Source organism: Accipiter gentilis, chromosome 10, assembly GCF_929443795.1.
Source record: "Accipiter gentilis chromosome 10, bAccGen1.1, whole genome shotgun sequence".
NCBI classification, from domain to species: domain Eukaryota; kingdom Metazoa; phylum Chordata; class Aves; order Accipitriformes; family Accipitridae; genus Astur; species Astur gentilis.
In genome coordinates this window covers 40,586,537-40,611,292 of record NC_064889.1, presented here as the reverse complement: position 1 = coordinate 40,611,292, position 24,756 = coordinate 40,586,537, and the positions used below count along the sequence as shown (strand labels likewise).

The following is a 24,756-nucleotide window of genomic DNA, read 5'->3' as shown; positions in this document are numbered from 1 at the left end:
CCCTAATCCGAAGGAGCAGGTCTGCATACCAGGCTCCTAAGCTAAGAAGAGAAGGATAGGCATAACGTGTCCAGGACTCAGGAACATTGTCGTAGAAGAGAGCATTTGCCAGCTCTTCCATATCCGATGTAATCGTTAGCTCTCCCTTTAAAAAAGAGAAAAGTCTGGGCAGTTTCATCTGAAGAAAGCAAGACTGATGGAAGTATTTGGTCTCAAACTCATCACAAAGCAGGAGGCTGGTACCATCTGGCCGCACCCAGCACAGTGGAATGTGTAAGAGTGTGAGCAAGGGTAGCCAAGCGCTTTGTACAAGACAAGGGTTGTGAACGAGCGACAGCCATTTGCAAATCATGGGAAATTATTTGATAGAGAGAGGTGCTTTCTAGGCAGCTACCTAATGCATACCTTTAGTCCCAAGTCCAACTCTTTCAAAGATCGCCTGATTTCATGGGTCAAGATGTTCATTCTTTCACATTCCTGGAAGGCAACTACAACATATGGGGTCTTGTCCACTGCTTTCGCCATGACCTCCACCATATTGAATGGCTCCGGCAGCTTCTCAATAATCTCGTCTAGGACTGACTTCACCTGGGAAGAATAGGCCATAGAACTGCTCTTATCTAAGAAAAAAACGCTGGGGTTAACAGTTAATTAACTTAGTAAGATTTTTCTTTTTCTGCCTTTGTGTTTTGCTGTGCCTCCTCCCCTGTTACTGATACTCTATTATTTTACTAACTGCTCTTGGATCTTAAAAAGCTGCAGGTCTTTTTCGATAGCTAAGAACTGAAGCCATGGAGGCTGTGAAATTCAAGTGTAAAATCCAGGGAGTCAGGAGGAAGACTTTTTTTTTTTTTTTAAAAAAAACAACATGTGTTTTTAGTAGTTGCTATTATGAGTGGAAGTTAATAAGCCTGTTCCATCTGCTGAGGGCGCAGCATGTAAGCCACGTTTTGCCACTGGCACATCTCGACCCGACCAAAGAGTAACCTTTCTGAACACTGCTGACTTTTGTAACCACACCATGTGTTCAGATGGAGTGAACACAAAGAAACTGCTGGGACAGCATTTCAGCCCCTTCTCTTTACCCTTTGCATTTCTGAGAGATGCTGGAGGAGAGCAGCTAATGGTCTCATGATCTGTGTGACTAGCTGCCTGCCTGCCTGGGAACTAGACTGATGCAAGAGCAGGGAATAGGGGAGAGAGCTGCAGATGGGATGAGGACAAACAGGCAGCTGTGGCCAGTACTTTGTCTGCCCTGGGCTGCGGTAGCAGTGCTGCCTTCGCAGCAGCTGTAGAGCAGTGAAGCATTTGCTCGTGTTCAATTACATTACCAATGCCAAAGACTGGCAAAGTTACTGAAATGGAAAGGAGAGCCTGGTCACAGAGAAACCAAGTGCAAATATACTTAAATAAAAACCTGACTGCAGCCTTTCTCGTGAGCTCTGTGCTAGCAGTTCCCCTTTTTCCAGGCTGACAGTTTGTAGCATTAGGTACTGGGCTAGAAAACCTCCACTGTCTTGCACTGATGAAAATCAATTATTACAGGTCATATTCTTCTGTCCATTGTGTGTGGGCCCATATCTGTCCTCCCCACCTAGTCCCCTCCTGGCTTCTGAACTGTTATTGTGTAGTGTAAAACTTTGCTTGCCTTTTCTTCTCGGGAGACACCTGAGCCTCCTCCAGCATCTGATTCTTTGGGCTGCATTTCCAAAACTGTCCGAAAAAGCCTGTCCGAAGTGACAGTCAGGAACCCGATTTCTGCGTTGGGGTGAAGGCCGTACAAGTAGGGGCTCTCTGGTGGCAGGTTGTCATCGATGTACTCGTGATAACCCTAAGCACAGGGCAGGCACTGACATTAGTTTAACAGATATGTACAAAGGAGCATGAGTTTCACTTCAGCTTTGAAACTACATCATCGCTATTTGGTGGTGGCGTTGCTTATTCAAGATGTTTTTTTTTTACTCACTTCTTACCTAAGTTTTTCCCTTACCACCCCAGCCACAGGAATTATTTTTGCAGCTATTCTGCATGTTTCCATGGGATTGAAACTTTTTTTCCCCCTACATTCCCCGCTGGTTAGCACGAGGGAACTCTGACTAGTGCACATTTATCTAGAGCAGTGGTTTTTCCACAGCAAATTGCAGTGTTAATCTTTCTTACCTTGTAATCCAAGCTGGGAGGGATCAAAAACCCTGGAGCTAAGTACACTTCCCCTTCCAGCATCTCCGCACGGATGTATTCACTCAGGTAAGTCCGACACAGTCGGCGGTCCCAGTCGTCTGTGATATGCCCGCCGTACATGATTTCACCAAATAGGTACCGGAGATCATCCCATGGTACCTACAAGGAGAGGCTCACTGTGGGTTTTCTGTGTGGCTCCCCAGAAGTCCCCTGCAGCCTGGGGAAGCTGCACACAGCTGTAGAGCTGTGGGGCCATGGAGCAATGGCTCCTGGGTCGGTCTGTCCAGCATCCAGGGAAGTGACAGGCCCTGGACCCGCAGAGGCTCGATGACAGAGTGAAGGGGAGCAAGGCAGGGGACCTTGTCTCAGGGGGTCTCATGTTTGCCCACAGATTTCACCTTGTCCCAGTATGGACACAGCCAGCCATACTTTGAACCCCCATCATCCTGTCTTTATTCAGATCAACATTGATCATGTCTGTGAAGCCAGGTGAAAGCAGGACTCTCCCAAAGGTGAGACCTCAAGCCTACTTGTTGCACCTTCAGTCTCAGGGCAGGCTTTGTCTTTTAGGTGGAAAGTAATTAAAAAAAAACCAAACACCCCACCAAAGCACCGAAGCATGAGCCAGAGCAGGCACTCGTCCCAGCCTGGCGCTGAACACCTGCTTTCCACCCAGCTTGGTTGCACTGAGGACTATGCACCTTCACCTGCCAGAGTGTGCAGGCAGCTCCCCAGGGGAGGAGGGGAAGAGCTGCTGGCAAGGCTGTTTCCTCAAGAGAAGGCATTTGTGCAGCAAACTGATGAATTTTTTGAAAAAGGTTGCTTGACAGTGTGTATTGTGCTGAGTTATGATCACTTTGTAAGTCCCTTACCTTGGGGTTGGCCTCCAAGTAATTGTACAGGACGTTAATCGATATGGTCAGGTCACCATTGTTGAAGGGGTAAGATCTGTTCCAGCCCTGAGTGCCAAACTTGCGCCGCTCAGCCACCACCGCGTGGAAGTAACAGAGCGCAAACAAGATGCATTTGAACTCGATTTCTTTGCTGCACATCTCTAACGTGTCCTGCAGTGGAATAAAATGAGAGTGGGTTTGCAAGTGAATAAGTGAATATCACTAGCAGCCATCCCTCTAGTGAAGAAAATTAACAGATGATGGCAAAGGAGAACTGAAGGTTGTTTATTAAAAAAAAAAAAAAAAGCATAAAATTATCTTTTAAAGATTTGCTAGTTGGTTAATTTTTGCACTCATTTGTTTGTAAAAAAATTAAGAACACACACACACACACATATATACACCCCACTGACAGTTGAGGTGGCTTGTTTGTGACATCAAGCTGCAGCAGCTTGACATTCAGCCTTGGGAAAGGTGCCAGTGATTCGGCATCTTCCCTGGTTCAGAACCCTTGGGCAGCTCTGGTTAACGTCCTGACAAATGGGGGCTCTGAGCACCCCCAGGAGGATGTGCCTGGGGGTGGGCTGGCTCCTGGCCCAGCATCCGTGTCTGCAGTGATGCCCCCAGAGATGGCCAGCCCGTGAAACCCCAGGGACAGGGTGAGCTGGATACGCTGACCCAAAACGGTTGAAAGGAACTGGCTGTGCACAGCATGACCACGGTGGGGGAGAGCAGGGTGGTGGGGTGAGGGTACCTGGGCGAAGAGGTCGAGGGCTTTGTGCAGGTTGGCATACATGCCCGTCGGCGGCTCATTGGTGATTTTGATGGCATTTTCCAGCAGTCCCTGTGGGATGATGTGAGCCTCCGGGCTGGGGGCTGGCTCGGCGCTCATGAACACCCGGTAGTCGGCATGGCTGCCCAGGCTGTACTGCTCCACTCTCTTCTCCAGTGTGCCCAGCCACCGGGCCACCAGGTGGATGTTCTGCAACAGGAACCTCTCCTGTACTGCTTGGGCTGAAGTACAACCTCGGGCATCGCTCGTCCCCCCAAATTCCTACTGTGGCTCCACAGAAAGCAGGTGCAGCGCAACATGGCACCTCTTGGGCTGGGGACACCCAACTGTCCCAGACAGTGTCACTGGCATCATGTGGGGATACACCATGAAAAATCTTGCACCCCCATAGGAGGGCTGCCATCCTCTCTGAATGGCCTCCTGCGCTTTTCGCCTCCACTCTCTGTTGCAGGTCTCCTACTCTGTGGCCCCTCTCCAGTTCCCTTGGTGCAGGCCGGCAGTGTGGTGCACACCCAAAATCTGTCCGTCCTGGATGTCCCCTTGCCTCCTGCCTTGCTCGTGGCAATGCAGTGATGGTAAGGGGTCATTGTGCCCCCCCCCCCCCACTTGGTGGTCCTGTGTGTTCCCTGCCACTGCAGGGAGCAAGGGGCACTGCACTCCCCACTTCCCGCCTCCCCTGTTTCTCTGAGCCCCCCCGTGTCACCTCCTTGCCCCCTTCCCGCTGCCCCTGCTCAAGGCAGCGCTGTGCCTTCCTGCTGCCGGCAGTGCTGCTGCCCCCAGTCCCCTCCCTGCTCCTGCCTCTGCCCCCACCAAGGACAAGCCTGGACCCGGCCACTGCACCGGCTGAGCCCTGAGACTGTGTGTGATTGCTAATGCAGCGGGACGTGGGGAGTGGAGTGGAGCAGCTGCTGATGCTCCCCGAGCTCCAGCCATCCCAGGTGCCACCTTAGTGTCAATAGGGATGCTGAGGCTGGGGGAGCCTGGGACCCTCTGAGCCGCATCTGGCTGTGTGCCGGGCTGTGTGCCCTGCCGTGCGCCCCAGTGCCCCCCACGCACCTGCAGGATGACCCAGTGCCCCTGCGCGGCCGCCACCTCCAGGGCCCGTTCGGCCACGGCCTCCTGGCCCTGCCCCAGCGACACGTTGTGGATCTTCCCGTTGTCGATGGTGAAATTCAGCTTTCTGCCTGGGGAGGGGAGGAAACCGTCACAAAGTGAGATGCCTTTTTCGTTACTATTAGGAAGAAGATGGGGCTGCGCAGCTCCAGCCATTCGTGGCTCAAACCAGCAGTGGCATGCAGCCGTTGTGAGCTGGTGCCAGTGGAGGAGAGGGCAGCGGCTCACCCACGGCCTCCACGTCTTTCAGCGGGTCGACGCCAGGGGAGAGAATGAAGAACAGGGGTGTGGAGGGGCTGCTCTCCTTGTACGCCTTGAAGAGATCCACGCTCCTTCCTTCCACAAACTTGCTCCCCATCTTCTCTTCCACAAAGTTCCTACAGAAAAAATAAAACCATAATGTGAGTTAGGAACAAATGTGGTCACTGGGCGCAGCTGGGGCAGTGACACTGTGGGTCTTTTGCTAGGAGAGCACCGTGCTGCGCGCCCCGGGTGGGCGCTGGCGTACCTGATAGCGTAGGTCATCCTGTCCGGCCGCATGCACCGCAGCATGCACAGCTTCTGCAGGGCTGACTTGTTCTTCCACTCCTTGGGGAACACCTCCTTCTCTGGCACCTCGGACTCCACAAACTTCTTCCATCGCTTTGCTGAGCCCTCGATGTCACTGTCCAAGTTCTTGAACTCTTCCATTTCTGAGAGAACCTTCAGATCCCCCAGAGAAGGGCTGAATCAATCTTGGGCTCTGCTCGCCTTCGGGCCCCCCAGACTGGGGGTGTCCCCATGGAGTCGTGTATGTGGGGATGGTCCTGTGCCACAGCCAGGCCTTGAGGGGTCCCGCAGCCTTGCTCCACCAGCCCAGGCAGGCTGCCAGACCTGCCCTCTGCCGGACACGGCTGCGTTGGGGTCCCAGAGGCATCCCTCAGGTGCCAAGGCTGCCTGGTGAAACAGGGATGCTGTGCGTGGACTGGTGGGGCATCACTTGGACACTCCTGAGCTCATGGGCGAGGAGCTGGGCACACAGGGGACACTGACAGTCAAAAATACTGGCGAGACGCAACCTTGCCAGCTGCCTCTTCTGCCAGTGCGAGCAGCCCATCTCCACTTTCCCTCAGACCCGCGGGGTGAGTGGGACGTGCAGAGGAGGGGGACCAGTGGGACAGGCTGTCTCTGGTGCTCGGTCGGCTGAATGGCTGACCCTACCGCCTGCCGCAGGGCTGAGTGCGGACCCCCACACCGCCGGCACGCTGCCATCCCACAGCCCCTGCCGGGGGCTGGGATTTGCTGGGTCTCACCAGCCGCAGGGGACAGGGAGGCTTTGCAGACCCTCCCGGCTGCTGCAGGTGACCCCAGACCCGCTGTGCTGGGTGCCATGCTGGCATTGCCTCGGCACAGCGGGCGACTGCGCGGACCAACCTTGATGCCACCCCAGCCCTGAGGCTGCAGGAAGTCCACGGGGGATGCGACACCGGCCTTGGAAGGGAAGCGTAGAAGAAAGTCCAGCTCCGCCAGGTTCACTTCTTTCTTGATTGCCAGGACCTGGCAAGTTGAGAGCGCAGCGTCACAACCACCCTGGTACACACAGCCTCAGTGCAAGGGGCTGTGCTCTGGGCAGAAGCTACTGAGCATCCAGCAGCAGCACAGAGGTAAGAGAACAACCTATCTAAAGCAACATAAACTCACGTACAGCATTATACCACAGAAGTCTCAAACATTTGCACCCATTACCTGGAAGGCAACCTGGGCCAGGAAAATGAGTTTGTCTCTCTCAAAGAGTCCCCGTGCGGTGTACATATAGACTGAGTAGGTGATCTCATCTGTCAGGTTGATCACCCTTTGCTTGATGTTGTCATCAGGGGCTGTGCGCTGAATGGCTTTCTCAAAGACTCCATTGAATGCCTGAGGAAGAGCCAGGGGAGCAGCTCAGTGCCCGGTCTGCTGGGTGTTTTGTTAGCAGCATAAATGCTGAAACACCGAATCTCCGAGATTCCCCCAAACCCTGTCCTGCCCGTCCAAACCAATTCCTCTACCTTGAGAGAGAACTGGTAGATGGGGTTGATCTTGTTGAGGTCACTCAGGATGAAGTACAGCAGGGATGCTCGCTCTGCCGCTGGCCTGTAGTTTTCTCTAGCGACATTTATTTGGACTTCGGTGACTTTAGCTTCTTTCACCTTGACACACAAGAAGGTGGGTGTTATCCACCATCCTGGCATGTGCTGAAGCAGCACCCTACCTCCCACTGAGTGCTGGGTGCCCAGCATGATCCGGGAGAGCTCTCCCACTGCCTGCCGCATCGCAGGACCAGCTTTGGGGCAGCTCACTTACTTTTTCCTCAATTTCTATGGCTGTGCGCTTTGTTGTTTCCAGGTTCTCCACCAGTGCTGTGTCCCCCAGGAACTCCCCCCCAGCAGCAGACAGCCGGGCGAGCAGGGAGTCCTCCAGCTCCTTCAGCTTGATCTTGAACTCGTTCTGGCTCTTTCTGAGGTTTGCCTACAACACCAGCACCCCGGAGAGATGCGTGTCATTCAAGAGACTGTAGGAAAACTCTGGCGTTCAATCACCATGTTTTTCATAGTGGCACCGAAGCGCTGATGCACGAGGAGGGTGCACATGGCCCCTCCTGGGACATGCTGTCACACGCAGGGCGAAGCGGCGAGCATGCCTGTGGCAGCGCCAGGCTCTGAGGGGCAACGGTGGACCCACAGCCACCCACGTAGACAGCACGGTCCGATCGGGACTTGCTCAGCTCTCAGTAAACAACAGCGAGCTCACGGAGGTGAGATCTCACTGCTCCCTGCCAGCAAAGACTCCGCAGCTCCCCCAGGCCGCTCCCCGCTCCCGTCTCGTCGGCAGCCGGGTTCATACCTTCAGGGTCTCCAGGTCTGGCCGCTCTTTGGCCACCACAGCAGCCAGGAGCTGGTCCTCCAGTCCCTCCCGGGTCACCAAGAAGTTGATCAGGGTGCACTGAGCCTGCACCTCTGGCTTGTAGTGAGGGTTGGAGTATTTGGTGTGCAGAATCAGTCGGAAGCGCGGGTGATATTCCACTTCTTTATCTCCTATCCTAATGCATCTGTTTAGTTAATTAAACAAATTACACTTCTGTACACTTAGCAGTAACTCATCACAGACAGAAGCCCTCAACCCATATGCTGTTCCCAGCTGCTTAAGATGTATTTCTCTGGTTGGGAAAAGGCATAGCAAGGGCAGAAGTACCAAGACAGCCCTGGCAGGGCAAAGGCTGGAGGAGCAGAAGAAGCTGGAGGCTGCCCTGCTCACAGGCCCGCCATGGCTTCCAGGCGGATTGATGCTCCTTGCAGGCTCCCTGCCATGAAACAAGTTCGCTCCTGCCCCAGAGCCCCATCCCTGCAGTCCTGGGGGACCAGCCCTCACCAGATCCCAGGGATGTGGCCAAGAAGGTCGGTGGTGTCCAGGGAAGGCAGCACTGCCTGCAGCGGGGCTGGCAGCGCTGAGTGGGGCGGGGGAGATGGGGCAGGGATTCTCAGCAAAAGCCCCATCACAGAACAGCTTCTGTGTCTGCCAAGAGAACCCTCTCAGTTTACCACAACTTATTGCAGGTGCACCAGGGAACATGCTCTTCTTAAACCACTAAATGAACTGGACTCTTCAGAGCAGAATGGTCAAAAATGTCACATCAAACTACAAGTGTCCCCACTGGGAAATACCAGGAGAAAACTAAGGCATGTGGCCAGAGGGTCTCATGTGCATGGGGAAGGATCAGGCCCCAGCTGTCGTCATGCAAAGGGGCGTAAATCGGCATTTTAGGGCAGCAGTGGTTGCTCAGAGCAGGTGAAACTCTTAGGCACCAGAGAACAAGGTGTGCTGACCTGCCCTTCTTGGTGGTGTTCCTGCCCAGCAGGTGGTCCAGCACCGGCTCCATCGTCTCGCCAACGTCCTCGATCAGCAGCGTCTGTCCTTCGGAAACTGCCTGCTCTATGGCATCCAGATAGCTGCAGCCGAGAGGAGAGGGAGTCACGGTGTGGGGTGAGCGTGCGCGCACTGTGGGGAGCTCGGGTGAACGCCCGCCAGCCGCTGTGCCCTGGTGGGACCCCCACGGCACTGCCAGCCCCAGCCCCTGCACAGCCCATGTTGGTGTTGGGTGCTTCCATCAGCACTGCTGCCCTCGGGTGTCCCGACTCTGATGGGGGATGCGGGTGGCCTGGTTTCCAGAGCCCCATGCCCCTCTGGTGGCAGGGGAAGGGGGGGCCGTTCCAGCCTGAGCCTGCGGCAGCCCCTCAGCACCTGACCCACCTCCTCTGGCCCAGGCGGATGGCCCGCAGCTCCTCCCCGTATTTGTTCTTGATCCACTTGATGCCCTGGAGCTGGGCGTCCACGACCAGGGGCCACCGCTGGGTGTTGCAGAGGATGGTGGCATTCTCGGTGGATGTGCGGTCGCTGGGCAGCCCCTGGTTGCTCCAGGCAGCCACATCAGCGGTGTCGGTGAGGAGGCTGAGGGGATCCAGCCCTGGGGTGATGGGGATGGGCACCTGCCAGGGTGGGACCGTTGGCCACCTGGCCACAGAGGAGCGGGAGCCCCTTGGTGCCAGCAGGCGTGGAGGGAAGGAGCCCAGGCACCGCGGGACGGGACCCATGGCCACTCACCGCCAGCCTGCTGAGGAAGGGGATCCAGTGCTTCTCCAGCAGCTCGGCTCTGTACTTCTTGGTGAAGTAGCCAACGTAGGACACGAAGGCAGAGACCAGCAGCACGTCTCCGCACAGCGTCTTCTCCTGCTCTCTGAGCATCTCCACTGACTCAGCCCAGCGGACATTTTCGGACGCCAGGCCCCTGATGAGCCTGGGGGAGGCCAGAGGAGACAGTGACTTCTGCGGTGCTGCCGGGGAGGGGGGGGGGGGGGGGGGCAGGGGGGCAAGGGAGGGGGGGCACTCAGCCGTGATGCCCCAGGGTGGCCATCACCAAACACCCTTGGGATTAACCCATCTCTGCTCGGGTGGTGGGCTGCCCTCAGCCAGGGCATATGGCTCTGCCCCATCCCCTCCCGAATTTCTGGCCCAATTCATACTTGGGATTTTTTAATTTGGGGAGGATGGGGGGGGCTCTGATGCTTTCATGACCCCTGTGTCATTGTCACCAGGCAATGCCAGGGAGCAGCAGACGGTCCCAGCGCTTCTGGAGCCAGTGTTTGCATGGTACCTGTTTGCCAGCGTGATGACTCTGTTGGTTGCATCAGCCTCCTGCTGACATTTGATTTTTTCAGCTGTAGCTTTCTCAAATTCTGCAGTGAGAGCTGCCAAATTGGCATTCAGGTCCTTCAAAAGACAACACATCTACAGTTACCTCCTGCATGCAGCACAGCTGCAGTAAGCTGCCAGGCCAGGAGAGAGCTCTGCAGACCGGAGGGAGCTTTGCCACAGCCCCTGTGGCGGTGACGCAGCTCTTGCACCTGGGCTTCAGGTTATATGAATTATAAGAATCTTTCTCACTCCTTTTTGACTTCTGGCTGTGACCCGCAGCTGAATTACTGATGGGGTCACAGCGGGTGTCAGCCAAGGAAAACAGCGGCTGGCTCCCGCAGCTGGCCCTGGCCAGGGTCTGCACAGGGGGGCATGCACTTACAGCAATTTTGCTCTTAATACGACTGAGTTTTTCTTGTGCCTCTGCCAGCTCGGCGTTGGCCTCCTCCAGCGCCTGCCTCTTGGGCTCCACCTCGCAGAACACCTCGTAGAAGCGAACAATGTTTAGGCACCAGGAGCACAGACCTGCAGCGGCTGTTGACTTCGACATTATGAACTCTGGATCAAAACTGGGGTCTGACTGGTAGGGCCTGGAATGGGAGAACATGCTGCGCTGACACCATGCTGCAGCTGCTGGCAGCCCTGTCCCGCTCCTTCCAGAGCTTGGGCTGCGGATGGGCAGCAGGGTGGGAGAGCAGAGCAAACGCCTGGATCCCACTCCTGCCCCTGAAACCCTGCTGTGCTCGCTGGGTGAGGGTCTTTCCTGAATGCCCTGCCCAGGGAAGCCCAGTGGTGCAAGGGCTGGGAAGGGGGCAGGAACCGGCCATGGACTCACTGAAACGCCTTAAGACAGGCCTCGGGGATGTGCTCCTTGTCAAACTTCTTTAAGGCATCAAGGAAAGTGTCTACTTTTCCCATCATGACTTTTGCTGCCTTCCAGCTCTTATCCTTTGGTATCTTGCCCTTGGGAGCCGTCAGAACCATCACAGCTGCTGTCACATTCACCACCGCTTGCGGCGGGGACCCGAAGGACTTCAGCTCTGTCAGATTGTTCTGGGAAGGGACCGCAGGGCCACTGAGCATTGCCCTGGTGTGGGGACACTGGCACCAGCTGGGGACCCACTTCCCACCGAGGGGTTGCCCACCTTGTTGAGTGTGTTGAGGGCCTCCTGGGCAGCTATGAGTGCTGGCTCCGCTTTTGCCAGGTCAGTCTCACAGGCTCGCTGCTTCTCGGCCACGTTCTGGGGAGGCGAGGGGACAGGACAGGGTGAGTGGCCAGAGCTGACAGAGCTCACATTGCCCTGTCCCGCGTTGGACCCTAGCCCAGGGGGCACCAGCTCAGCACCACGCACCATGTTGATGGCCTGGACCTTTAGCTCCTCCTCATCAGCAATGGCTTTCTCCTTGCTGACCTTCTCCGTCTCAACACCCACCACGTGGATCAATTTATCTGCATCCTCGTTCTTCTGCTTCAGCTCTGCCTCCTGGACTGCCAGCTTGGCTTTCAGGTCATCCACCTTGACGGGGGGAGAAACAGAGAGGATCAGAGGGTTGATCCTGCTAAGCCCTGCCTGGTCTTACGGCAGTGGCTTGGTATAGCTCAGGGACCTCGTGGCCACTGTGACAGGCCTACAAGGACGTGCCTCCCCTCGTCCCCCACCGCACGTTGGACCCCCAGCAGGCACGATGCATAAGTGATGCTGTGGGCAGGCACCTGTGATGCTGTGCTCTGCAGCTTCGTCAGCCCCTTCTCCAGCCTCTCGATTTTGGCTGTGAGCTCACTCCTTTTTTTTGACAGCAGGTTTTTGTAGAGGTTTATCTGCTCCAGGAAGGTCTTTGGCGTGGTGTAATTATAACGTCTCTCCATGGCCAGGTAGGTCTTGGACATCTCCTTAACGCTCATGTGGACATAGGACATGAACTGGCTGATGGAGACCTTGACCTCGGGCTGCACCAGGAACACAGACAGTGAGATGCTCTGCCAGGAGCACAGACAGTGAGCCGCTGTGCCGTGTGGATGCAGTGAAATGCTGGGGTAGAGCCCAGCCTTCCTGCAGTGTTGGTTCCACATGCAGCTGCAGAGGCTGGGAGGCAAAGCGCTGCTTTTCGTTAAACAGCACAATGTGTAGCTGAGAAATGTAGGTGATCACGGCATAGACAATGCTGGTTCTTAAGCCCAGCTCTGCTTTCCTGTCTCTAATCCCCCAAGCTAACTTGGGCTGCACTGGGGAAAAGCTGCTGTTTCCAGGCTGTTATTTATGGTGGGGTTTTAAGGACAAAAGGGAAATGAGGAAGGGTTTGTCCCCACCCACACGCTGTGGGGCTGCAGGCTCTGACCCTGGAGCCGGCTGTGAGCTTATCTCAGACCCCATCCCCAGCTTGCTGCCCCCAATACCCCTGGGTCTTGCCAGGCCCCCATCCCGTTGGAATGTTGCAACACAGAGTAGCAGAGGTGCAGGTCATTCCCCAAAGCAGCCCAGTTTCCCCAGCCCCCCAGGACAGAGGGCTATGCACAGGCACGGCGTGCACTGACCCGGGGTCCCAGCTCACCTCAATGTCCCCTGTTTCCTCCAGGAACCTGCTGCTGACAGACACAAGTGCATCCTCCGGCCACTCGTGGAACCAGTCGATGGCTGTGCAGTTGACCACGGCAGGGAACCTCCTCGCCCGCACTCGCAGGGTTGAGCCCACGGGGGAGAAGCAGAGGATGACCTGGGGCAGACCACTGCTGCTGAGTGGGACATCCCTGCTGCCATGGGCCGAGCTTGCGCGTGAGGCAGCAGGAGCATCGCTGTGGGCTCCGCATCGCTGCAAACTCTTCTGCTTGAGACAAGGACTTTGCCTCCCTCCTATTAATTCCTCTTCCCAGTATGCGGGAGATGGTCTGTGATTGTGCACCCTGTGCCTCTCAGTGGGGTCAGAGCTGGCACCGGACCCCTCTTTGGTGGCTGTGGCCAGTAGCCAAGCACCGTGCCCACGTTGGCATCCCTGTAAGTACCCAGCACAGCCTGGTGCTGGCACATGGCCGTGGAGGCTGCTCACCCCTTCTGCCCCAAGGCAGGTAAATACATGGGTGTGAAGAGCTGCACCCTGGAGCTGGGGGTGCACCATTGCCTGGGCAGCCTTTGAAAACATCTTTCACCCAAACCTATCTCCATGTAATGAAACCGTGGTTTTCTGGGTGTTGTCTGCAAATAGGTTTTGGATTAGGCAAGTTAGGAGCACTGACAAAAACCCCTCCTGGATGAACACCCACCTTTAACTGACGCCTGACTTTTTCTATAAATAATTTCCAGCAGTTTTCCCTTGTATCTTGCAATCCAAGGAACTTCGCTTGGGGCCTCATGGCACTGATAATGTTTTCCAGGTCATCATCCTGAAAGAGCCCCGGCACCTCCCCGGATGCCAAGAAGTCATTGATTAGGACCAGGAACGATTCTTCAGCAACGTGGGAGTCTGTCATCAGGAACACAGTGGGGGTGTTCTTCACGGCTGCCTTGATGTACTGGGAGGCGAGGTCCAGCTGGGACAGGGGAGAGAAAACCCATCAACCCCCCTCTTTTCAAGCCCACCGAGCTATTCTCCGCAGTGACTGTTTCAGTGCAGCCTGGCACACCTGGGCCAGCCTGGGAAGCCAGGAAGGTGCCTTTGGGAAGGTGCCAGGTGCCGGCTGCTCTGCTCGGGGACAAGGCCAGCTCCCAGGGCTGCCTGCACAGCACCTGCCCTCACGATCGGCTCCTGCCCATCCCTGGCCAGGGAAACACTGCGGCCCCTCGGAGCAGGACTCGTGGGTGTTCAGAAAGCACCTTTGAGCCCATCACACGGTGCACAGACACAGTGATGAGAGGAGAGCAGAGCCCCATGTGCCCACCCCAGGCACCAGAGCCACCGCTGGACTTGGCACCGCTCCGCATTTGCAGGATCTCCCCCGCGAGCAGGCAGCGCTGGCCCGGGGGGCCAGGAGGAAAGCTCCTCTCACCTTCAGGTCCGGGATGCTGTAGCCTTTCCTCAGCGTAATCTGAAACACATCGAGATTGCTGATGTATGCTGCCAGACGTGCCAGACTCTGCTTGCCACTGCCTCCTACCCCCACCAGCAGTGCGTTGCCCCAAGGAGACTCTAAGATCCGACTAATTCTGCAAATATGAGACACTGCATCTTCAAAGAGCACCTGAAGAAAACAGGAGGGGAAGGTTTGATATTCTGAATCACAGCAGGAAAAGCAGTGAACGCCCCATAATGTACAAACTGAGCGAGAGCGATGCCGGAGCTGCATCTCTGCGGTGCAAGCGCTGCCTCGGTGCAGAGCTGCCCACAGCAGGGCACTCACCAGGCTCATTGCCGCGTTCACCTCATTGTAGCTGTCCAAGGCTTCCCCCAGCAGCTTGTTCAGAGCTGGCCAGGTCGGCACCGGCAGGTACTTGGGCTCCCCCATGCCCTGGGCGAAGTGGCAGTAGATGTTGGGCTTGGCGAACACCAGGTCTTCACCAAGTTCCTGGGAGAGGCAATGGCAGATGTGAGGCTTAGCCGTGGGGCTCAGCTGTGGGGCTCAGCCGTGGGGTACCGCTGCCTGTGCCACTGCCAAGCCTGGGCTGGGGAGCTCAACCTGGCAGCGCAGTCCCACCAGGCTGGGGCACTCCCTCATTTTCCAGCACAACTTACATCAAAGAACTTTTTGCAGGTGGCCACCAGCATCTTCCCAAAGCCTTTTTGATCCCTTTCATCGACAAGCTTGTCTCCATACACCCTCTCAGCTTCGTGGAGCCAGAGACGCACCAAGTCGACGGGAGTTTTCAGGCATTCGGGGGTGGAGAACAACAGACCCTGACAAACACGCGAATCCCTCAGTCCTCGGGGGTTATTTTACTGCTAATCAGAGCTGAGTTTAAAGGTTGGCTTTGGGAAGAGGTCATGGTACTTTTCAGGGACATGGTGCACTGCAAGGATGCATGATGAAGGAAAGAAAGGAATATGGACGCTTTAGAGGAAACAGCCCTCCCACTACCTGGAATATGTTGGAGAGGTCCCGGAGGTTGAAGAGGTAGTGGAACTTGATGGCTGTTGGCAAGAAGGTGGAGGAGACCTTCTGGTGGAGGGCTGTCGGCAGGAAACAGAGGTAAGCGGGTGGGTAGGTGCCCAGAGACCACTGCAGCCTCTGGCGAGATCCCTGAACCTGGCTCGCTCTCCCCTCCGTAGGACAAGCCTGAGGTTTTATTTAGTCTGACAATTTCTAGGGACATGATGCTGTGTTTTGAATGCAAACAGGATAAAAAGGAGGAACTGAGGTTTCATTTGCCCAGTGCCGTGATGTGGAGGTGCGGTGTGGGGCTCCCAGGGCACTGGCCAGTTGTGATGTGGTTGGGTTTCCCGGTGCCGGTGGGTGGGGGTGCTTTCCCCGGGGGCCGATGCTGGTGCGTGCCGCCTTCCCACCCCCCAGCGTGGCAGGGGCTCACCCAGTGCTGCTGCTACCAGCTGGGGCTGCAGCTTCTGGACAGCCAGTGGCATCCTCTGCAGGTCCAGGTGCTGTGTGAGGATGGTGCTGTACACGGCCCGCAGAGCCTCCTGGCCAGGAAAGCTCACGGCGAAGACGCAGAAGTGGCGCTGCAGCAAGGGGCAAAAATTCAGGCGGGATGTTTGCCCCCAGGAGCTGATGCAGCTAGCCAGCACCATGAGGTCCCCCACCCCATCCCACCCACTCCGGGCTCCGGTCCCAGGAGAGCAAACCTGGTGGGGCACAGCCCCCAGCCCTGCAGGTCCTGCATACCTGCAGCCTGGAGTCGATGGTGAAGGATCCTGCAGTCGGGTTCATGCAGGCCACGTACTGGCAGTTGTGAATGTCCTTCAGGGTCAGTTTGTTCCTGTCGTACCTGTGCAGGGACCGGCACTGTGATGCTTTCCCCAGGGACGGGTTCCTCCAGTTGGGCTGTGCCCCACCGGCCCCATGAATGTCCATCGGAGGGGATATGGGAGCAGGGATCCCCATTTCCCTGATGCTTGGAAAAGCCCGGCACCATTCTTGGCAATGCTATGTGGGGCCCTTCCCATGCCCCACAGCCACACCTGGCCCCAAACCCCCCCACAGCAGCAGGTACTCGTCACCTCTCCCCCGCTCCCCGAGCAAGCCCTCCCTGCCCCCTGCGCCGCATGCTGCATTGCCAGGCATGGGGATCCCCTGCCGGGGCTTCCCCCGCCGGTGCTGGCAGCGGGGCTGTTTGCTTTGGACGCAGTTTGGAGTCACCAGCAGAGAGTTTTCCCATTCCTCTGCCAAAGCCTTCCCTGCAGCTCTAGGAATGAGCGGGCTGGGGGGAACAAGCAGCTCAGCTCCACTGGCAGCGTGGCGCAGGAGGCAGTACGGGCAGGGCACAGCTGGGGTCGGGCACCGCGATGGCAGAGGTGCCAGCACAGCACTGGTTTGCTGGGCAGAGGGTCATTGAGGCCACATGGTGGGGGCTGCTGGCCGGGCACCCACCAGTGACCATGGTCCATGTGCTGCCGGATGAGCGTGTGTGGTGCCACAGTGCCGTATTTGTCCACCTCTGGCATGTTCATGTCGTCGATGAAGTAGATAAGCCTCCTGGTCCCGGGCGGGCCATAGTTCCTCCCTGATTTCTTCTCCAGGGGCTTCTCAAGGACAGCTGCAATGAGAGGAGCAGGTAAGCAGTGGGGCAGCGCCACAGGGCCATGCGGCACAGCCCGGCGTGGGGCCGGCTACCAGCTCAGGCCATCCTTACCCTGCAGCATGGCCGAGGTGGTGTAGAAATTAAAGGGCACGGACTGCACGAGGTATTCATCCACACTGAGCGCTTCAAGCTTGTCCCGCATCAGGACCGATTTTCCTGTCCCCGCATTCCCCACTAGCATCACTGGCCTCTGCTTCTCCATCAGCAGGTCCATGAAGTAGCGAATGCGAATGGTCTCTGCCGTGTGCACCATGGAGGCCTGGGAAAAACGTACCGTCAATCCCTGGAGCTCGCCTCTTGCTGCCGGAGTCAATGTTTGTACGCAGAGGTGGGATCTTCTATTAGAGCAGCGGGCAGCGTGCCGGTAGCCTTGCCTGGTTTTCCCGGCAATGCCAGCTTGTCTAATGGAAGGTGCTCTCCCTCCGTACAAACCCAGTCCCTCTCTAAAGCAAAAAGCCTCAGGTGCTTGGTTATTCTAAAAAATTTTCTGACCAAAAATAGGAGCTGTCAGAAAAACAAGTTGTTAAACCAGAACAACACAGCATGGTTCCTGAAACCGTCCTCAGTGTCTTTGTTCAGCCAATGCATGGGCCAAATTCAGCTGCAGCACCTCTGCCTTTCCCTGACATCTTTGACACAAACCCCCTCCCTCAGGAGGGCATTTCAAAAGACATGCAAATAAAGTATTAAAGTACAGTTTTACATTTAGGCAACAGTTGTTTCATGAGAATCTACAAAGCCACATGTTAATCTGAAATTAAAAAAGAAGAGTTGCAACTTGCAGGTCTCACTGAGGTTTCTGCAGAGTAAAGCAGAACCACAGAAACCTGTCACCAGCCCACGGGGCGGCATGGCAGAGCCAGCCCGAATCCCTGCGCTGCTCCAAGCACAGGGTCTTGCACAGCATTGCTTGGGGGAAGACCACAGAGTAATAAACAAATAAAACACACAAACACAGAGAGCTTGTGGGAAATACCTGTAAAGGGACTTCAGGATCGAGTTGAAATTTTGGCACTTTTTCAGTCCAGAGCATGAATTTCTTTGTTTCTGGATCAATGTAATAGTCAAAAATTGTCCCCTGAGAAGGAAACTTGATAGTTTTAAACTCGTTCACCCACCACTTGCTGAACTCCAGGCGGTAATCCACTAGCTAGGAGGAACCAAACAGAAAAACTGAGAAACTGTCCAGTGTTGTTGCTTTAGTATTTTCCAAAGGGATGCAGCTGAGGGATGAAGCTGGGCAGGATGCTCTGGCCAGCGGGCAGGTGTGGGCAGGCGGCCATACCTGGTCCTGGAACATGGCCCCTCCAAAGGCCCAGATGCAAGCAAAGACGAAGTAGAGCTCGTAGAGCTCCCGGGGGGAGTCCGGTGGGGTGGTCTGTGGCGTCAGGAGGCAATCCAGCAGGTACAGCACTGTCTGTATCACCGTGACCTCAGGGACGGGGGTGATCTTCTTGAATCCAGACTTGAGCTTCTCTAGGCACACCGGCAGGTACTTGTCGAAGAGGATCATCAAATTGGCCTTCTCGGACTGCACCGTCCTCATCTCGATCCAGCTGGTCACAATGCTGTGGGAGAGAAGATCAGGGCTGCAGGTGAGCACGTGGGGGGCCAGCACACATCTTGTCCCATCCCGTCCCACCCCACCCCATCCCATCTCATCCCATCTTGTCCCGTCTCCCTCCCCAGGCTCACGGGTTCCAGCCCAGGTCCGCGGGGTTGATGTAGAGGATTCCTGCCCGGGACACAGTTGCTGGTGTGGCAGTCCGCAGGTGGCTGATCTCGAAGAGGAGCCGCATGGTGGGGTTGAGGGGGATGCGCTCATTGCTGGCCAAGGTGAGAACCTGGAAGAAGCAGCCTGTTATGGGGGATGCCCTGATCTTGGGTCCTAGGCATGAACACAAGCTGATTACCCCGAGTTAATGAGCGAGCAAAGCTCCCAGAGTGTGATAGCACCAACCTTATTGTCATCCATGACCGTGTTCAGGGACTCGATCCACATGGGGTCAATGTCTCCATCGAGGATAATCCACTTGGGCCCCTTATGTGTGATGTTAGCCAGGTCACGCATCGTTGAAGAAAACAGACCTGCCCCATAGAGAGACACATAGGTTTGTCCTTTGCAGCTCTTTCCACGCATGGCATGTTTGCTGAGGGACATGCAAGACTGGGTGCTTCCTTGAAACACATTCCTCCTCCCTCATACTCCAGTAAAAAGCCCCAAGGAAAGGTTTTTCTATTCCCATCACTGCATTACAAATCATTTATAGGTTCACATTTTATGAAGATAGTTGCCTATGCACCAGCAGCTGCTGAAGGATGGTTTGTGCCAGGTCCCACCTGGGGTAAGTGACCACAAGTGTTGGTGTCTCACCATCCTTCCACTCTCGTGTGGATGGATGAATAACCCCAAACAGCTCATCGCAGGTCACAGCCTTTGGGTCGAGGTCCACGGTGACCGGCTTCCGCTTCATGTTTTGGTACGTCTTGTTGAGTGACCTCAGCACCTGCGGAGAGGGGAACCGTGCAGCTGTGGCCGCTGTTCCTACGAGGGTATCTGCAGCCTTTAGCAGCCTTTGCCTGCAGCCAGGGGCACAGAGCCTTGCTCCCACCCACTGTGGAGCACCCAGGCCTGGATAGCTGCTGGGAAGGCTCTGGACCTCCCTCTGCGGAGCCAGCTCCTGGCTGGGCTGTTGTGAGAGCCCAGAACTCCACCAGCCGGCACCGTCCTGCCGGCACTGCAGCACGCAGAATATCACGAGAGTGTGCCCCTGCCTCATCCCTGCCCTCCCCAGGGGTGTCCTGAGCAGCCCCTGAACCATGCCAGCTGGTGCAGGGACAGCCCCGTCCCAAACCTGCTTGGCTCCATGCGCTGAGCCTGGCACGTGTGGTGCTGGAGGGCCTGGCATGGCCATGGACACTGGCCGTGCTGCCGTCCTCTACCCAGACACTGCTGCTGGTGCAGCCAGGGGTTTGCACGGACTGGGGAAGCTGTGGGATGTGCTTAGCTGGGGCAGAAGGGGACCCTTGTCCTCTGGGATGGTTTGGCCGCTACCTGGGACTTGCCGCAGCCGGCGTTGCCGATGACAAAGACGGAGTGTCTCACTTGCAGCAGTTCCTCGAGCTGCACCACCTTTAGCACGAAGCTGTCCTCTGCCTGCAGCTTCAGCTCCAGCATGGACTGCTTAATGATCTGGGAAGGAGAGCAGATGCTGACCACAGGCAGCCATCACCGCCTTAGCAAGACCTCCAGAGATGAGCCAGCTGCCCCCAGAAGTGCCAAATGGACCTTCAGCCTCTGGACCCTGCCAGGGATGGGATGTCAGCGGTGCTGGTACTGTGCCAGGGCTTGTACCTTCTCAAAGTTGAGGTCCCTCTTCCTGGGGACGTCCAGCGCTGGGAAGAGGTCCCCAATTAGCCCCATGAAGACAGGCAAGTCATCTGTCACAATCTTGGGGATGTTGAAGTCTCGTAAAGCTCTCATCAGAACTTGGTCCTCAGCACGGCTGGGATCCCCTCTCTTCAAGGAGCCCGCTACCACCAGCACGGACTTGATAGCCCGCAGACCCCAGTCATAATGGTCCTGGCAACAGGCAGCAAAGTATTACAATTTCACTTTGGTGAGAGAGAACTGCTTTAAACAACATTACAGAGGAACACCCTGCCCATCGCCCCACTGCGAGGTTATCCATGCAGTGTCCAGCAGACTGGACTTAAAGTGAGCTTATGTACAAGACAAGACCCAGTCTGCCATGATGTGAACAGCAGTCTGGCTTGCTTCCTAAATCACTTCTGCTGAGATGAATAATATCTGGATGCTCTCAACTGGCTCTATTCTATTCTATTCTATTTTTGGATTTCTTGATTTCTTCCAGAAGGCAGAAATATGCCACATGATGCACCAGTGTGGAAGTGGAATTTGTCCAGCCATGGACCTGAACTGTGCAGAACGCAAATCAGCACATTACTACCAGCTGAGATTTTTTTTAACTATCCATCATCAGGTTTGAAATTCAAATTAACTCCTTCATCTTAAAGAACCATGCAATATTATTAAATTACCTGTTTAGACAGTAATTCTTTGCAGAGTGTATACAGCGTAATGAACTTTCTTGCTAGAAGCTTAGCTTCAATAAAACCTTCTGCAACAAGCATGATTTCACAGATCAGTTCAAAATCAGGGACCACCATGGCACAGGGTCTGGAGAAAAGCAGCAGCAGCTGGTTAGCAGGGCTGTGCAGGGACATCCACAAGCCCCTCGCCCTCCCACAGCCAGCAAGAATTTGCACTCAAGTTTCCAATATAAATCATTCCTGGCTGTTAGCATCAGAGAACCGGGCAGTAATTTACACTGGCTGGGGTCTCTGGAGGTCTCTTGTCCAGCCTCCTGCTCCAGGCAGAGCTCATGTCACAGCTGCATCAGGTCAGCCTGGGCCCTCTGCAGTCACTGTTTGAGTTCCTCCAAGGACAGAGATCCCACAGCATGCCTCAGCCATCCTTTCCAGCGCTTGACCCTTTTCTTCTTTTTCTCAGTCGCATTTTTAGCTGAAGGTGGCAATTAGACACCCCAAGCATCCTCTTCCCCAGGCTGAGCAGCCCAGCTCTCTCAGCTTCTGACCATCTCAGTGCCAAGGTCTCCCTGACACAACAGCCACCAGTACACACAAATATCCTCATTTGCAGTAGCAAAGGCTTAGGTCGCATTATGGATGTAGCACATGAGTATTACTGCAGAGGTAAATGCTGTAATGATTGCCAGTTACACACTGACCCTACAGGTACCTGAACAGAGCTTTTAAGTTTTCAGGCAGTTCTGTCCGTCCTGCGTAGCCAGGGTTCATGGTTATGAACAGCCCAACCGATGGGACCAGAGCGATCGTCTCTCCAAGGAAATTGAATGTTTTCTTCCTGGCACGAATTGCATCTTGAACACATTTCACCTGTCAGGCGAGTGGAGGTGTCAGTGCCGGTGGCCTCGCGGCTCCCTGCCCTGTGCCCCCGGCTCACCCTCACCACTGCCCGCGGAAAGCGAGCCTGGAGGTTCGGTTGTGCCATCGGCAATGCTAGAAACAACACTGAGAGCCTGCGGAAGCCACGGCAGCATAGCAATCCCTGGCTGAGGAGAGCTGGCCTTGAATCAGCTTCTTGCCAGGCATCATGACGCCTTGGCCCCGGGCTATGGCAGAGCCGGCGGGGCGGGGGGTGACAGGCCACCGGGGTGGGACACAGATGGGCTGTGCAATCTTAAACATGCCCAAAGCCCCTGTACTGCTGCGCTTCCTCTCCATTTGTGTCCCAACATGACACAGTGGAAATAACAACAGCAAACCATCCCTCTGAAAGTCAGGTTTAACTGTGACAACATTCAGTACATGAACTGGAAAAATCTCTTCCAGTCCCTATGGCACCACACTGCTGCTGGTTTGTATGGAGAGCATGTACCTGCACCGCAATCACAGACAAAACCTCCACTGAAATGCGATTGAATTCATCAAAACAGCCCCAGGCACCGGTCTGAGCAAGCCCCTTGTAGATATTGCCGCAGGACTGTAGAGAAAGCACCAGAGATGGGCTTCAGACACTGAGCTTTTGCAGGGAGGCTGCAATGTGGGGATTTGTTAAGAAAGCTCAAATGCTGGGAGCTGCTCTTGCTTTTATGGTTTGTGCTGTTCCCTAGGGAAATGTCCCACAGTGTTACAGCCCCCCTGGGCTCCCATGGGCTTCCAGGGACACGAGATGGCTGGAGCAGTGGTGGGAGTGAGTGGTGCAGGATGGCACCAGGGACTGCTGCTAGACCCACATGTTTCTCACTGGCTGTCAAGCCGGGGAGAGGAAAGCAGCTTTAGGGCATCGGCGATGGATGCTGCAGCCGAACACAGGGCCTGCAGGCTGCAGCAGTGCCTCCCAAAAGAGGGTCCCCCCTTGTCTTGCTGGACACTCCATGGCTTTTGCCTCGGTGTCACCGTCCTGCTGACCTACACCCTACCTTGTAGTCCATCTGCTCGGAGCAGTTGAAGACATAGACCATCATGCCCACTGCCCGGCCCAGGTCCTTGGTGGTCTCCGTCTTCCCAGTGCCCGCAGGGCCAGCGGGGGCCCCCCCCATGAAGAGGTGGAGGGACTGTGTCAAGGTGATGTAGCACCTGTGGAGGTGAGGACATCAGCGCTGAGCAGTGCCAGCAGCGTGGCACAGCCACGGAGCCCACGTCATTGGCGTGGGCAGCGGGAGGTGCAGGGAGCCGAGCCCCTACCGATCCGTCAGAGGGGTGATGACCAGCCGGGGGGTGTTGCCCAGGTACTCGTAGGAGTACTGGAGCTGAGCGTCACAGATGTTGGCATAGCAGTGCCTCCTCCCCTCGTCCCAGCGGTGCCGGAGCTGCGACTGCCAGGTGAACGCCTGGGCACTCTCCACCTGCGGAGCAGCCTGTTGCGGAGGGCAGGCAGGCACTGGTGCTGCCCACCCTGACCCACGGGCATGGTGAGCTCCCAAACACACATCAGGACCATTTGTCACCTCCATACACGAGGAGAGAGTGCAAGCAGGTCCCAGTGCAATGCTCGGGTGGGTGAGGACCATCCCTCCACGTGGCCCAGCCTGCTCCAGGCCCGCCGACTCGGTGCACAGCCCTGCACCAAGGGTCCTGGCTCCCACCGAGCGTGGCAGGAACAAGCAAAACTGCTCCTTGATCTGGTGTTGCACAAGATCCAGCCTGGTCTTATCTGATCCCAGCCATGCTGTCACCTCCCCAGCTCCCATGCACCCCTAACACCTCATGTGTGGTTTCCTCAAATAATCAGGATACTTTGAAAATATTGGAAAGTAATAAAATAACAGGAAAAACTGTGCTCAGAAGTGCCAAGAAACAAAGCAGTAAAAATACCCTCTTATAATGAATACCTTTGCAAGGATCATTTTGGCCACAACATCCCTGGCGTGGACATCAATGGTACAGATTGTCATGATCTTCATCCTGTCTCTGGCAGTTAGGTTTCCAATGAGTAGTGAAATTAGTGCATTTAGCTGAGCAATCTGAGGAAGGAAAGACATGATGAACAGAAGAATGACATCATACTTTGCCCATCTCCGTGTGACCCCCTGGACTGAACTTCGCCTCTTCAGAACAGAGAGGGGCTGCAGGACAGCTCGAGGTCAGGCCCAAGGGATGCCAACCTGCTTTTTGTTGTAATCCCTCATTGCATTCTCATAGCCTTCCTCCAGCCTTGAAAAGGCAATGCCGACTTCTGTGGTCCACCAGATCTGGGTGCACGTCAGAGCAACCTGCAGCAAACCACAGGGACAAAACATGGCCATAAAGGGAAATACAACTTGCCTGCGAAGGCTCAGGGCAGGCGCCTGCACCTCCCTGGGCTCTCTGCTTGCTCCTCCTCCTGGACCTTGGCTCCTGGAGCCACCGGCCAGCCCAGCCCTGCACGGCAGCTCCCACCTGTGCCGGGTAGTCAAACACCCACTGCTCCCGCGGCTTCTCCTCGTAGGTCACCACGGCCTCGGGGATCAGGCACCGCAGGGTGGAGCGCATGCTCGCCAGCACTCGGTTCAGCCAAACCTCGACCTAGAGGGTCACGTCCAGCAAACCCTGAGCGTGCAGTTCCTAACCTGTGTCCAGTCTGGCTGCACGACCCCTTGGCAGCGTGCAAGCAGCTCCCTGCTGCTCTGCGCGGCAAGCTTCTCCCTGCATGTCGTAACAAGCTGCGTGAAAGACCCCGGTACGTGGCCCCGCAGGGGCATTTTATGGCGCATGGGCTGAGGGTGAACAACAAAGAGAGGAAAAACACATTGCGACTGCCTGAGGGGCTGCGAGCCTGGAGTGGGTTTATATGATGCTGATACTGCCGCAGCGTTGTTCTACACCCGTAATGCAGATTCCA

At 55.9% G+C, this 24,756-nt stretch overlaps 1 protein-coding gene across 2 annotated transcripts in view; it reads right to left on the bottom strand.

The window, feature by feature from the left end:
- Positions 1–24,756, bottom strand: part of DNAH17 (dynein axonemal heavy chain 17) — a 38,518-nt gene that overhangs the window by 1,873 nt on the left and 11,889 nt on the right. The window contains exons 31-78 of one of the 2 annotated variants that reach the window (XM_049811864.1): positions 24,315–24,440; positions 24,041–24,148; positions 23,768–23,899; positions 23,121–23,281; positions 22,856–23,012; positions 22,312–22,416; positions 21,652–21,809; positions 20,931–21,069; positions 20,224–20,451; positions 19,924–20,061; positions 19,243–19,375; positions 18,829–18,956; positions 18,564–18,712; positions 18,154–18,436; positions 17,845–18,018; positions 16,920–17,127; positions 16,658–16,823; positions 15,953–16,055; positions 15,642–15,789; positions 15,194–15,285; positions 14,851–15,012; positions 14,519–14,683; positions 14,168–14,359; positions 13,445–13,711; positions 12,739–12,900; positions 11,903–12,136; positions 11,541–11,705; positions 11,334–11,429; positions 11,024–11,241; positions 10,571–10,778; positions 10,148–10,263; positions 9,598–9,790; positions 9,247–9,482; positions 8,823–8,945; positions 7,843–8,047; positions 7,303–7,467; positions 7,008–7,148; positions 6,706–6,876; positions 6,394–6,516; positions 5,489–5,682; positions 5,209–5,357; positions 4,924–5,051; positions 3,829–4,056; positions 3,054–3,245; positions 2,161–2,340; positions 1,649–1,831; positions 406–588; positions 2–145 (exon numbers count right to left, since the gene is read on the bottom strand). In XM_049811864.1, coding sequence (XP_049667821.1) covers positions 2–145; positions 406–588; positions 1,649–1,831; positions 2,161–2,340; positions 3,054–3,245; positions 3,829–4,056; positions 4,924–5,051; positions 5,209–5,357; positions 5,489–5,682; positions 6,394–6,516; positions 6,706–6,876; positions 7,008–7,148; positions 7,303–7,467; positions 7,843–8,047; positions 8,823–8,945; positions 9,247–9,482; positions 9,598–9,790; positions 10,148–10,263; positions 10,571–10,778; positions 11,024–11,241; positions 11,334–11,429; positions 11,541–11,705; positions 11,903–12,136; positions 12,739–12,900; positions 13,445–13,711; positions 14,168–14,359; positions 14,519–14,683; positions 14,851–15,012; positions 15,194–15,285; positions 15,642–15,789; positions 15,953–16,055; positions 16,658–16,823; positions 16,920–17,127; positions 17,845–18,018; positions 18,154–18,436; positions 18,564–18,712; positions 18,829–18,956; positions 19,243–19,375; positions 19,924–20,061; positions 20,224–20,451; positions 20,931–21,069; positions 21,652–21,809; positions 22,312–22,416; positions 22,856–23,012; positions 23,121–23,281; positions 23,768–23,899; positions 24,041–24,148; positions 24,315–24,440 — 7,959 coding nt within the window. Of the gene's footprint in view, position 1; positions 146–405; positions 589–1,648; positions 1,832–2,160; positions 2,341–3,053; positions 3,246–3,828; positions 4,057–4,923; positions 5,052–5,208; positions 5,358–5,488; positions 5,683–6,393; positions 6,517–6,705; positions 6,877–7,007; positions 7,149–7,302; positions 7,468–7,842; positions 8,048–8,822; positions 8,946–9,246; positions 9,483–9,597; positions 9,791–10,147; positions 10,264–10,570; positions 10,779–11,023; positions 11,242–11,333; positions 11,430–11,540; positions 11,706–11,902; positions 12,137–12,738; positions 12,901–13,444; positions 13,712–14,167; positions 14,360–14,518; positions 14,684–14,850; positions 15,013–15,193; positions 15,286–15,641; positions 15,790–15,952; positions 16,056–16,657; positions 16,824–16,919; positions 17,128–17,844; positions 18,019–18,153; positions 18,437–18,563; positions 18,713–18,828; positions 18,957–19,171; positions 19,376–19,923; positions 20,062–20,223; positions 20,452–20,930; positions 21,070–21,651; positions 21,810–22,311; positions 22,417–22,855; positions 23,013–23,120; positions 23,282–23,767; positions 23,900–24,040; positions 24,149–24,314; positions 24,441–24,756 lie in introns of those variants that run through there. The other variant, XM_049811863.1, reaches the window with a different exon arrangement.